The following is a 14,697-nucleotide window of genomic DNA, read 5'->3' as shown; positions in this document are numbered from 1 at the left end:
GGGGGATTTCCCTCAGATTCTCTTCATTGTATGCAAGGAAAGTGGGCTGGAAGACAGATAGGCAATTTTAACATTTTAAGTTAATTAATTAATTAATTAATTTAATTACGCCAGCTTTCCCCCAAGGTCCTCAGGGTGGCGCACATCGTTCTCCAAACTTTGCCCTCGTAATAACCGTGTGAGATAGGTTAAGCTGAGAGAGAATAACTGTTCCGAGATCACCCTGCAAGCATTATGGTACAGTGAAGATTTGAATCTGGATCTCTCAGATCCTAGTCCTACAACACAGCCACTACACCGAGTTGTTTATAATTTACCAAGCCTATAGAATTACACTGACACATCAGAGGAACTTGCATGCACAAGCAGCCGTACATGTGCAAAACCGCCCACCACAACCATGCAACATTCTGTGTTCATAAAAGACCACAGCAGACCAACCAAAGCCTTCCTGTGCCTGTCAGCTGGCCACTGAATGCCCCAGCCTCTTCACTCTCGGTTATTCAATAAGCATTCTTGCTGAGAATGTGCACTGAACTTGCGCAGCTGCGGCTCAGCAAGCCATCAAGTTTCAGCCAGAAGCAAGACAGGAATGAGACTGCCAGGCCACCCTCACTGTATAGAAATTGGGTGGGACTGAATGTGCTTCAGCATGGTCTGCAGCTGATGGAAAACTCATGGAAAGCAGCCTGCTTTCCTGCCTTCTGCACTGAATGACGACTAACACTTGGCCGTTTCTAAATATCACTGAAGTACAGGATAGATAGTACAGGATAGATATCAGCTGTACATTGAAAATCTCGGTAACCATCTGAGATGAAATTCCTCCACATTTGATCTTTATTTTGTCAGAATGCATAGAGAAGTAGCATTACAACATTTCCAGTTTAGGAGCTTGTCACCCACACATAAGAAATGTAAGCAATGTCTCCAAAGTACACTTGCTACTTATAATTTTTTTATGCAAACAAAAAGCATATATAAATATATATATAAAGCAACCCCAGAAAAAAATAACTTGTTTTTCAGCTGGAAGTTTTTTTAAAAAAGAGTGAGAGAGACGATGTTATATGTTGGGGACATTGGGGTAAAAAAAAAGTTGATCCAGAGATGTATTGTCAAGCAGTCTGGAATGAGCCCCTCCCTCATTCTACAGAAAGATGTCCTGATAACATTCTACAGAAATAGCAATTAAATATTCAAAACAAAGTGGGGGAATTTAAACAAAAAAATCTGCATCTCATGAGAAAGCATTTATCAAGGTTTGAGTTTTTGAAAAAGTCTCTGGAAGTTATATGGCATTCTGATTTCCTCTACAAAAAAAAAGGTTGGACGGCAGTTTTCTACCCCACAATATAATTTGCTTAAGTTAGACAATTATGGTAATTTCAGATGGAAACCAGTGCAAGAGCTAATACGCTGAAGAAATTTACTTGCAATAAAATTGTTTATGCAAGTTAGTATGTTTAGAATGAGATTATAGCGTACATTATTTAAGTCTACAGTCATCATTGCAAAGAATCCCTGAATGTAATGATTTAAATGACTAATAATATATTTTCCAAAAATATAGAACAGCAGTAGGAAAAATACATGAAAAAAATCAGTTCCTGGTATAACCTATTAAACTATATTTGCAGCATGGTGGTTAAAAACAGAAAAATCCTGTCAGGGTTCAGATTTACTCTTTGACAATGTGTTTTTAATATATATTATAAAAAATCAGTTTGAAGATAAACTTATTTTAAAAAATCTCTTCAATTCTGTCTGTTGATTAATTTTCATTAAAACTTTTTTTAAGAAAAAGAAATCTGTATAGTTCTAAAAGTAAGACAAGCTGGCGTCTATGCAACAGGAATTGCTTTCAATTGTTTTTACTTCTGAAAATGTGAGCAGCACATTAATAATATAAACAGCATTGGTTAAGACCATTTCAATATTATGTCTGATTCTACTTTCCCTGAACTTTATGGTAAGACATTGATTGGGAGGAAAAATCAAAACTTTCATGGCCAAACAGCTGATAGATTTATCTAGCAAGAACCAAGATTATTGCTACATAATAAACTGCTTGAATAAGATCAGATAATGATATATGTAATTTGTACTTCTTCAATATTATTAGCAAATTTGATAAGTTGCTAGTGATTAAAGAACTTGCATTTAGAGAATTTTATCTTAAATTTTCTGGCAGTAACCTATTACCTTATCTGTTCCAGCCAGATTCATAAAAATAATATTCCTTAAGCCATACTGAAAATAAAAGTCCAAATTCTTAATGTTTTTTAGCTAAACATTTGACATGCAGACCAGTCATTTCCAATCAGTAGGTGTCTTGCAGTCCTGATATAAATATGCTTACTCAGAAGTAATTCCATTGATTTCAGTCCAATTTATATTCAAGTGTGCTTAGGACTGTAGCCTTGAGACAGGATCTAGAGGACTATGCAACACATTGCATTAGGAGGCATTGGTCTTGAATAACGCATCCTCGGTGCTGTGTTGCAACCCAATGGAGAAAACTTAGAAAAGCCATTTCTGTGATTGAGGACCTGCTTTTTAAAGGGAAAATAGTCAAAATGCAACTGGATAGGCCCAAGTGCATGCTTGAAGCAGTTTCATCATTCTGTGTTTGAATGTGTATTTTTAAATGTTACTAATTATTACTATTTTCTGACCAATGCATAGCAAGCATTTCTTGCCTGAGATAGACCCTGAAATTCTCAAGGGAGGAAGAGTTCAGCTTGTGGTAAGATATTTCTACCATAATAAAAAGATCAGTAATACATGATTAAGTGGTTTTGAATGTTTTGTTTGATTAGATGTTTGAATTATTGTGGGGAGGTGGGGTTGTAAGTTGGCTTCTAAACAAATCTGCATGCATGGGCAATAAATAAGTCACATGTGACTGGAATTAGCAATTCTGTGAGTAGGACTGCTTTTTGTTTATCTAGAAAAATTGTATGCTGCCTCTCACAAGGCGTTCAGGGCAGCTAACGATAAAAACAAGTTTTAAAAATTAAGTAAAACTGCCCTAACCATAACAAAACCATATCAGTCTCAGAAGTTATATGTATGTATGTATTTATTTATTTTCTTCGTCTATATCCTTTGTCCCCAACAGGGATACAAAGTGGCTTACATAATTCTCCTCTCCTCCCTTTTATCCTCACAACAAACCTGTGAGGTAGGTTAGGCTAAGAGTGTATGACTGGACCAATGTCACTCAGCAAGATTCCATGGCAGAGTGGGGATTCAAACCTGGGTTTCCCAGATCATAGTCTGACACTTTAACCACTGCACCATGCCCACTGTCTCTCTCATTAAATCACCAGGCAGTGAAAGCAGCAAGCAACAAAAATTAGAACACTATTTATTAAATATATGCAACTGTTTATGTGTAATTCCCTACTTCTAGGAGAAAGTCCCCTTAAGACAGCCTTCCCAGTATCTATCAGAGTCCATGCTTTTTCTGTCGTAGCTCCTATTCTATTGAATAAACTCCCTGAGGAGGTGGGGGAGGGGTAGATGTATTTATGAGGCACTGCAAGGTGATTTTCTTGATGAACGCTTTTAGTAAGCTGTAAACTGCAGACATAACAGGGTTATTTGGGAGGTTTCCATATTTTGTATGTTTTAAATTTGGGTTTGTGAGCTGCTTTGTGCCATCAGCAGGGTATAAATATTTTAATTAATAAATAAATGTTAGATCTCAATTTGTTGGCATTTGGAGGAGACCGCTAACAAGAAAAGCAGTACAAACACTCAGGATGCTCCAGCACTCATGAAGACCTCAGGAAGAGGCAACACTAAGAGTGTGAAAATAAGATGGGAAAAGTACTCAGAAGTTAGAAAGAGCCCTACTGGATCAGACCAGTGGTCCATCTAGACCAGCATCCTGTTTCACACAGCAACCAACTTGTTGCCCTGAAGGGTCAGCAAATGACACAGAGGCTAAGGTCTTCCTCTGATGCTGTCTCCTAGCAGTGGGGTTCAGAGGTTTCTTGCCTCTGAATATGGAGGTTCCTTTTACTCACCATGGCTGGTAGCCATTGATAGACCTATGGATGGACTTATCCTCCACTGTTGATGGACTTATCCTCCACTATTTATTCTGCAGCCTGGAGTTAAACCTAGGAACTAAAGATGGGCACGAAACGGGGGGAAAATGAAACAAGAGTTTCGTGTTTCTTCACATTCCACAAATCACGAAACATGAACGTCCACGAAATTGTCCCATTTTGCGATACAATTCATCAGTTTCGTGATTTGTCAGAACTTGGGGCACTTCAACAGCTGCCTTCATACCAAAAGATGCCAAACTCGCAGGGAGACTTCAGCAGGCTCTCTTCCACCCACCCTCCCAGTTTGGCCAAGATTGCAAAACTGAAACCCACAAAGCTGGGCCCCAGAGCCAGGCAGTGGCCCTGATACTGGGCTTGGGGGGAGGGCCCCAAAACCACCACACAGACACCTGCCTAGACAGGAGAGGTGCACAAAATAAAACCAAAGGAAACGACAAGAGTGTGAGCCCTCAAAAGAGCAGAGAAATAATTAAGAAGAAACAAAGACAAGCAAAGAAAAAAATAAGAGAGGCCTTAGTCAAGCTAGGCCTCAGAGCCAGGCAAAGGCCTGAGACTAGGGTGGGGTGGGATAGAGGAAAAAAGGCACCCTCACCCAAAGACCTTCCCAGCAAGGACAAGTGAGGAAAAGAAGAAAGAGTCTTTTCACTCTCTTTTGAAGCAGCAGCAAATCCAGCCAAAAGCTCCCAATTCCACTCTCTTGCACTCCAAATCCCAGCAACAGATCCTCCCTCTCTCTCTTTCTACTGGAACTAAAAGCAAGAGGCAGAGAGAGGTGCATTATATAACAAACGCTCACATAGAACAGGACAGGAGGTCTGTGGTTGGCAGACAGACCTGCCTGACAGGGTTTGGAGGGATGAGATTGGTGTTTCCATAGCTACAGAAGGCCCATCTTTTCAGTTGCCTAGGGGATTAACCCTCCTGCTTCTCACTGTATAGGGCAGAATGGAAGCTCTCCAGTTGGCAAGGAGTGCTGCCTATCAAGGTTATGTGGGCTAAGATTGGGGTTTCCAATGGCAACAAAAGGTCTGCAGATATTCCAGGGCTATGAATCAGGCCAAAAAGTCGTGAATTTCATGAAAACTTTGGCCCCACAAAATACGTTTCATGAAACACAAATCGGCATGATTCGTCATAAAATTTTATTCGTATTTTGATTCATGCCCAAGTCTACTAGGAACCCATATAAAGCAAATAAATCACACCCTTTGAGTTACAGCTTCCATATTCATATCCAGTATTTACAACCTACATTGAGCAGCAAGCATAGGTTCAACTAATTATTCTTTGCTTTCTACCTGGGGATTGGATCGCTGACTTCCTGGATAGTTTACTTTTCCTTCATCACAGCTAAACAATTGTAAGCAATTATAGATTCATTTTTAAACCTTCAAACCTCTTAACTTTTCTTTAAAAGCAGCCTCGGGAGGGGATGATCTTGGTCAGGGCAGTGATGCCTGTACAAGGGGAGGCAGGAATTGAACCTTTTCCCCATGGTGCCATTTTCTTATGTAAATTTCCCTTCCTGAGCAGCTATTAGCTCTAGAAAAGCTAATCGTTCTAGGGAGACTAGCTGAATCTAGTGGGGGAGGGGAACTTTGATCCAGGAAGTGATGTGGATAGAAAGGGTTTTTTTAAAAAATCTGCCCTATTTTTTTTAAAAAAAACCTGCCCACTGCCTTGACCTTAATTCAGATCATCTCCTCTTCTCAGATGATGCTTTGAAAGAAAATTCAAGATATTAGGAGACTTATAGTGCAATCCTAAACAAACTTATGGTCTCTCTAGACGTGCAGGTTCTTAAAGAGGTTCCCCAGACCCAACTTGAGTTTCCTGCAGCTACACAGCAACTTTGGGGAATAGCTGTTAAAAATTAAAGGAGAGCCCAAATGGCCATGTAATGCCTCCGTGGGGGGAAGAGGGTCTCCCCCTCCCCCATGCCATTTCCCAGTATCAAAATAGGAGGGGAGGGAGGGGTTCTCTCCTGTTTTTTTCTGCTCCACATTGACTATTGTATACATGGGGCAGTAAAAATGGGAGGAATTCCGCCCATGTTATTTTGACATGGGAAAAAGGCTTGAGGGAGGAGGAGAAACCTCTCCTCCCACCACAGAGGCATTCTGAGGCCATTTAGACTCTCTTTTATTTTTTAACAGCCATTTACTTTTTACCTGCTGTATGGCTGCAGAAACTTGACTTCGATCTAGGAATCCAGACCCAACTCTTTAAAAACCTGAGCATCTAGAGAGACCCTTAGACCCTTCTAAGCCTTCACTGGACTTAGAAAGGTGTAATTCTGATTAGGATTGCACTGCCAGTTACATGTGTTGCATATCAATTTACAACCACAAAGATCTAATCATCACCAGATTTGATATGAGGAATGAATGGATACTGGCTTTTTCATTTTTTTTAATTAAAACCATTTGTATCCCGCCTTTTCATCCAATTAGGGACTTTAAAGTGGAGAACAATTAAAAAGACATTAAATGTCTGTTTTTAAGCACACATATATAAAACTAGTTGTTTAAAACATATCTTGATCCTGCAAACTCAGGATCAAGAGATGAAATCCTTTTTTTTAGCTCAAAGGCAACTTATTTGTCTGATGAAAAAGTACATTTTCTGTGCTACATAGGGTTTCACTCTCACATAAGAACCTAGTTTGCATTTGGGGACTACTTTTTGATCCTACACTATGGGTGTGCATAATGGCAAAATGCACTAAAGATATACTCAGAAATCACTGTTCTGTTTTGTTAAAGCAGTTTCTGGAACACTGAACCAGCTTCAGGAAACTAAATTGCAGTGAGTTCCTCCCATCAAAAAGTTTGTGTGTTTCGACTTCCGGTTTGGGATTCATGGAGGTCTGAAGCAGCTCCATTCGCGGAGCTGACCGGACTGCCGTTTTAAGCGGCCGGCGGGGGAAATTTAGCCCGCGGCCGACTGCTCTCAGGCGGAGAGCAGGCAAAGAACGCTCAAGACCCTAGGGTGTGCTAGATCTCGGACGAGGGGGGGCTCTGCGCAAAGGGTCCCCTCCCGATCCTTGAGGTCCCACCCTGCGACAGGTCGGCTACAATCTCTGCGGCAGTTCTGGGGCCAATTCGGCTGGCATAAGACCTACATACCCAAGCTTCGATTGGGGAAAGAAGTGGAGAGGAGAAGTTATAATCGAAACAGCGATTACAGCCCGAGAAAAGTGAAGGAGAAGGTAAAGATCACTATCTTCTGATACGGGACAGATTGATAAAAGCAGAGAGGAAGAAAAGTAGATTTTCAAACTGCAACAGGCTAATAATAAGGAGGGGAAGACTCGGCAAGAGTTGTATTTGAAAAGAGACTAAGTTTAAAGAAGTTATTAAAGAAATTGGACTATTGTTTTGAATACTTGCGGTTATGGAGCTGTGAGAAAAAGATACCATCACGAGACCTACTGTGGGAAGTCGGGAGACAGGAAGTACGTAATAACAATAGAGTTGCTGGAGAGAAGCGGCCCTTGCCGGAGGGCAGGAAGAAGGGAATCTCCATCTTTGAAAGGGGAAGGGTCGCGGCTTCAGCGGAAAAGGAAGTAAGCCATCTTGGATTACAAAATCATAGAGGAACCATAGAGAAAAGACGCCCGACATTTTGGACTCTTTAAAAATTATTGGCAAGAAGACCGGGACATTTGAAATAAAAAGACATTTAAATTTTACGCCACGGAGTTAAGGAAGAGAGCGGACTCGTGGGAGCGAGCCAAAGCAAGCCCCACGATGTCAAAAAAAGAGTGGCAATCGGCAATAGAAAACCTGGACAAAAAACTTTTAGATGTGATTAAAGAACTTAAGGACACGAAATTGGAGCTGATTAAAGAGGTTAAAGAGGTCAAACAGACAGTAAAATCGGAGCTGTCAGAAGTGAAAAAAGGTATGGAAACAATACAAAGTGAACTACAAGGAACGCAGCAGAGAGTTAAAACAGTAGAAGACGCGATGGAGAACTTAGCAGACACACAACAAACAGAGATGAGACTGATGAGGGGAAGGATGTCGGTTGCAGAAACTAAACACATGGAGAAGCAGCTACGGTTTCGTGGCTTGCCAGAAGTGGAAGGAAAGTCAGCGCAAGAACAGATGACTGAGGTGTTAGCTGAATACCTGGGGAAGGAGGAGGAGGAAGTTGTGGCTATCCTTGATGTGGCATACTGTGTAAATTCGAGAATTGCAACCCAGAGGAAACTACCAAGAGACGTGATTGTGCAGTTTACGACACGAAATATGAAAGAGAAGATTGTGACAAAACAGTTTCAAGATCCATTGGAGATTGATGGCAAGACGATTATCATAATGAAGGAATTACCCAGGTCAGTGTTATTAGATCGGAAAAAATATAAAGTGCTAATTCAGATCTTGAAGGACATGAAAATCAGGTACAGATGGGAGTTACCAGAAGGTGTGTCCTTTGAGTTTGGAGGGGCCAAAAAGCGTATCAGATCTGAGCGAGAGATGGAGCGATTTATAAGGGACAATGAAAAGGACTTACCAACAAGATCATGAGTATGGAGTGTAAAGTTTTATCTTGGAATGTAAATGGACTAAACTCACCAAACAAGAGAAAAAGTATTTTCCACTGGCTATTAAAACAAAAATGTGATATTGTTTGCTTGCAAGAAACCCATATTCGAAAGCAGGATGCAAAATATTTAAAAATGGGGAAACTGGGCAATGAATTTGTAGCGGCCTCTAATAAGAAAAAAAGAGGAGTGGTGTTGTATATAAAAGAGGAGCTACAGCCAAAATTTGTAATAAAAGATGTGGAAGCCAGATTTATAGCAGTGGAATGTACATGGAACTTAAAAAAAGTATTGGTAGTCGGAATTTATGCACCTAACGGTGCAAAAGAGAGCTTCTTTGAGGACTTGAGGAAGCAATTAGATGATCTTTCATACGACCAGATAATTCTTGCTGGAGACTTCAATGGAGTGACGAACTTGGAACTAGATAAAAAGACATCAACTGTACAAAAGAAAAGAGGATTGTTACCAAAGCTTTTTTTTGAGCTGATACAACAGGAGACTTTAGAAGATGTATGGAGAAGAGAAAATCCTAAAAGTAGACAATTTACTTTTTACTCTTCAAGACACTGTACACTATCGAGAATTGATATGATCTGGGCCTCAAAAGACTTAGCGTTATGGACTAAGGAGGTAGAAATAATGCCGATGGTAGACTCAGATCATAATCCAATCATGTGGAAATTAGGGAGGAGGAGAAAAAGGAAAGCATGGAGAATAAATGAGGACTTGTTACAGGAAGGAGAGAACGTGGAGATGTTGAGAAGAGAGACAAAGTTCTTCATACAATATAACGTGAATAAAGAAGTACCAACTGACAAAGTTTGGGATGCCTACAAGGCGGTAATAAGGGGCATACTAATGGACTTAAATGGCAGAGTGAGAAAAAAGAAAGAGGAGAAGAGACAAGAGATTGAGGAGAAAATAAAAGCCAAAGAAATACAGTTAAAAAAGAGACCAGGGAAAAAGAAATTATATCAGGAAATTAAAATACTTCAAGAACAGCTGGCAGCAATGAATAATAAAGAATTGGAGTGGAACCTTAAAAGACTGAATCAGAAAGTGTTTGAAGGAGCAAATAAACCTGGAAAGTATTTGGCATGGCAACTAAAAAAGAGAAGGGAAAAGAAAATAATAAACAAAATATGTGAGGACAATAAAACGTATCTGGAACAGACTACCATTAGTAGAGCCTTTTACAAATTCTACGCTAAGTTATATAATAAGAAAGAGGTGAATAAAGAATCAATAGCGACATATTTGGAGAAAATGAAACTCCCAGTAATTTCGGAAGCTTGGAGAAATAGACTGAATAATGAAGTAACGGATGAGGAAATAAGTAAGGCAATACAATCTGCAAATCTGGGAAAGGCGCCAGGGCCAGATGGACTTACGGCTAAATTTTACAAGACAATGGCCAATGAACTGGCACCATTCCTAAAAGAGGTGATCAATGGAGTTTTAAAGGATCAACAGATTCCAGGTACCTGGAATGAAGCGAATATATCACTGATCCCTAAAGAAGGCCAAGACTTGACAAACGTGAAAAATTATAGACCTATATCGCTACTTAATAATGACTATAAAATCTTTGCGAAGATACTGGCGGAGAGACTGAAGGGGTGGCTTTCGGAAGTTATTGAGGAGGAACAAGCAGGCTTTTTGCCAGACAGACAAATCAGAGACAACTTGAGGACAGTGATAAATGCTATTGAATACTATGATAAGCGTTGTGATAAGGAGGTTGGTTTCTTCTTTGTTGATGCTGAAAAGGCGTTTGATAATTTAAACTGGGACTTTATGTTTGCCACTATGGAAAAGCTACAAATGGGAGAAAGATTCATTAGAGCAATTAAGGAAATTTACAGAGACCAAAATGCAGCAATTGTGGTGAATGATGAAGTGACTAAGAAATTAGCTATAAGTAAAGGAACAAGACAAGGTTGCCCGCTGTCTCCGCTGTTGTTCATTTTGGTATTGGAGATCCTGATGATACAAATACGACAAGATGAAGAAATCCGTGGAATAAAAATAAAGGATTATTCTTATAAGGTCAGAGCATTTGCGGATGACATAATGCTAATTGTAGAAGACCCAATGGAGAACATGCCAAAAGTGATAGATAAGATTAAGGAGTTTGGGGATCTGGCAGGTTTTTATATCAATAAAAAGAAATCAAAGGTATTATGTAAAAACATGACTAAGCAAAAACAACAATCGCTAATGGAAATAACGGAATGTGAAGTAACAAATAAGGTGAAATATTTGGGAATTGAACTGACTGCAAAGAACATAGACTTATTTAAAAACAACTATGAAAAACTATGGACTCAGAAAGAGAGAGATCTGATCAAATGGAACAGACTGAATTTGTCATGGTTGGGAAGGATTGCAGCAGTGAAGATGAATGTGTTACCAAGAGTAATGTTTTTGCTACAGACAATACCAATCATCAGAGACTCTAAGCAATTCGAAAAATGGCAGAGGAAAATATCAGACTTTGTATGGGCAGGCAAGAAGCCTCGAGTGAAAATGAAAGTTTTACAAGATGCAAAAGAAAGAGGCGGAATGCAACTGCCCAATCTAAGACTTTACCATGACGCAATTTGCCTAGTGTGGTTGAAAGAGTGGATGACGTTAAAGAATAAGAAACTACTAGCTCTAGAGGGATATAAAAAAATATTTGGATGGCATGCATACCTATGGCATGATAAAGTAAAGGCGAACTCGAGGTTCCTGCATCATTATATACGGAGAAGTTTATATATAATCTGGAAGAAGTACAGAATCTATTTACAAGAAGGAACCCCTTTGTGGGTAGTTCCATATGAGGTGATAGACCCGAGAGCTGTTGATAATGAGCAACAATGTTTAACTTACAAAGAAATAACTAGAACTGAAGCATCTAAACTCAGAATAAAGACTCAGGAGGAACTATCACCTTATTACGATTGGTTCCAGTACAGACAGATTAGAGATCTATATAACTCGGACTCTGTAAAGGGAGGTATACGAACAGAGAATTCGGAACTAGAGCAGACCCTTCTTAAAGAGGACAAGAAAAGAATATCCAAGGTATACCAAGTACTGTTGAAATGGTATACTGAGGATGAAATAGTTAAAGTACAAATGGTGAAATGGGCCATAAACTTCAACAAAGAAATAACAATGGAGGCATGGGAATACTTGTGGAAGACTACAATGAAGATAACGACATGCACCAGCATTAAAGAGAACATTTACAAAATGATTTATCGTTGGTACATGACACCAAAGAAGATTGCGCTAGGGAATTTGAATACTTCTAATAAATGCTGGAAATGCAGGAAGCACGAGGGCTCCCTCTATCATATGTGGTGGACCTGTGAGGTAGCTAGGCAGTACTGGGGGGAAATAATAAGAGAAATGAGTGAGATTTTACAATTTCAAGTAAATAAGAACCCAGAACTCCTGCTACTAAACCTGGGAATGGAGGGAATTCCAGCCCACCATAGGATGTTGATATTTTACATGACGGCTGCAGCTAGACTTTTGTACGCGCAAAAATGGAAAGTACAAGAAGTGCCAACTATTGAAGATTGGATTTACAAATTGTTGTATATGGCAGAAATGGATAAAATGACAAGAAAACTGAGAAATCTGGACCCAGGACAGTTTAACACAGACTGGGAGAAGCTGAAACAATATTTGGAGAAGAAATGGGAGGTGGGAGGAGAACTGTGGCAGTTTGAGAACTATTGAAATATAATAAAATGCAGAGGGGGGTGACTTTACCGGGGGGGAGAAGAGGTAAAAATGAATCTCTAAGCAGTTATGTTATTAGATTGATATATATAGAATAATAAATAGAATATTGATAGAAAATAACTAACCATAAGGGTTAACTATAAGGATTGACTAACTAATAATATTTTCTTTCTGATTTTGTACAATGTACCAAACTGAATATGTTTATATGAAGGTATATATGAGTCAAATTGATTGATATCATATATAAAATATCAATGTAAACAAATATAACTAAAACAGAAAGAAGAAGATAGAATGAATAATATATAGAGTATAAGTTAAGTTGGTTGATTTATATGATTGTATGGCTTATATAGTTTATATAGTTTACGTTATACAGAAATATTTGAAAACGGAATTATGGGATAAATTGTTTATCTATTATGGGTACAGAATATTAAAAATAGTCAAAGAAGTATTGCTTAGAATAAAAGGAGAATATACATTTGATTAGATAGAGGAATATATAAAGAGTAAGGGAAAAGGGACAAAGGGTTGGAAAACTGTTGGAAGTCAACAAAAAGGGGGGGGAAAGGGAGGGGGTTAGAAATTGGGAAATGGGAGAATTGATTGTAATGTGAAAATAATTGATCCTAACCCAATAAAAATTTTTCAAAAAAAAAAAAGTTTGTGTGTTTCATTTTGTACCTTCCCTTCCAAATGCTTCCAAAGCTTCCAGCAGCTGGCATTCACTGGGCTTGCCTCTCAGGGCGCCATCTTGTTTTCCTACACAGCATTCACCAATCAGATACCAAGGGGAGACATTCCTTATGTTATTAATTAAAACTGTTGGCGGGAAGGGGGAATGAGCACAATGTGCATGATTGTATCTCCTACCCTGTCACTACCAAGGAAATGCCATTCTCCCCCTCCCTGCCAATTGGATCCTTGCAAGGGGAGACACCTCTCCTCCTATCAGTTTTGGATGTATTTGGAGGGAGACTTCAATCATAGGCTGCAATTTGAAAGACACTTCCCTGAGAGTAAGCACTGTTGAATAACATGGGACTTACATCTGAGTAGACCAGCTGGGGTTCATTTTTTTTTTTTGCAGCACTATCCAGGTACTGGTTTCTCTCCGCCCTCCCCTGAAAAAACTTGGAATTACTGGGAGAAAAAGTGTTAGAGAGGGTCTTTTCAATCAATCAAACTTGATAAAAGCCCTGGAAGACTTGAATCATGGCCTAAAATTCTAAAGACCCTTCCCTGGGAGTAAGCACTATTGAATAACATGAGACTTACATCTGAATAGACCTGTTTAGTATTGCTTCTGTAGTCTTTCAGGGCTCTCTCTTTTGCTGAGTCAAAGGCAAACATATTTCTACTCCACCCTTTCAAAAACAATCTCACCTGCCCCAACAGCAAAAGAAAAACTTAGGTCTGTTTGGGCAGGGGAAGGGGGGAATTCAGACAATCATTCTTCTGCTTGCATTTGAGTGATGGAGAAGATTGGCAGCAAGAATGCCCCATTTTGAGTGGAACACTGAGCATTAAAAGGAAAGATTTGGATTCGACCCTCATTGTGGGAACAAAACTACAAAGCACAACCAAACACAGCAGCAACAGGCACCAACAGAATGCAAAGGTTATTGGCACTATAGATAAAGAAAAAGTAAATATGGAGCTGGATTATTTTTAATGTTGCTGAATTGGTTGGGGTTCTCTCCTCTTGGGAGCACCCCACTGGTGCTGCCCTGCTCACTGACACTTGCCTTCTATGGGTCTGTTTTGTGTGTGTGCGCGTGTGTGTGTTATTGTGCTTGATGAACAACTCAGTGAATCGATAATATAGACTAGGAGGGGGCTAATGGTTGATGCAGATTTAGGTAAATGTGAAAACAGCTACCCCAGAACATTTTCTCCCTACCCCTCTTGAAAAGAACAGTGTTCACCTGCACATGTGCAGCCAATGTCCACCTTGTACGCACACAAGAGGCCAAAATTTATGAAAACAAAAAACCAAATGGATCAGATCGAAGCTGGCACTGGCCCATACAGAACAAACTAGCAATGGAATTGAATTATTCCAGAACCCCGGAACAAAACAAACAGAAATGTTCTCAATGCACACCCCTATCCCACACTGCTGCTGGATGAACAGTTGGATCTGTCATTGACATGGAATGCTTTTTCTAATTTCATTTGTGTGCCAGATATGCCCATTCATAAACAGGAAATCTGGCCATAGTTCTGTATGCTGTAGACATCAAAACTAGAAAGCTGTAATGTTCTACATGGAGCTGCCATTGAAGAATTTCGGGAAACTGCAAT

General features: G+C 39.5%; 1 protein-coding gene across 1 annotated transcript in view; it reads left to right on the top strand.

Moving 5' to 3' along the window:
• The window catches only part of LRRIQ1 (leucine rich repeats and IQ motif containing 1), a 159,177-nt gene that overhangs the window by 132,757 nt on the left and 11,723 nt on the right, over positions 1-14,697 (top strand). The window contains exon 25 of the mRNA XM_054989427.1: positions 2,689-2,749. Coding sequence (XP_054845402.1) covers positions 2,689-2,749 — 61 coding nt within the window. The remainder of the gene's footprint in view (positions 1-2,688; positions 2,750-14,697) is intronic.

Source organism: Eublepharis macularius, chromosome 9 (assembly GCF_028583425.1).
Source record: "Eublepharis macularius isolate TG4126 chromosome 9, MPM_Emac_v1.0, whole genome shotgun sequence".
Taxonomy (NCBI): domain Eukaryota; kingdom Metazoa; phylum Chordata; class Lepidosauria; order Squamata; family Eublepharidae; genus Eublepharis; species Eublepharis macularius.
Note: the sequence above shows the minus strand (reverse complement) of the source record. Positions and strands in the feature narration are given on the sequence as shown.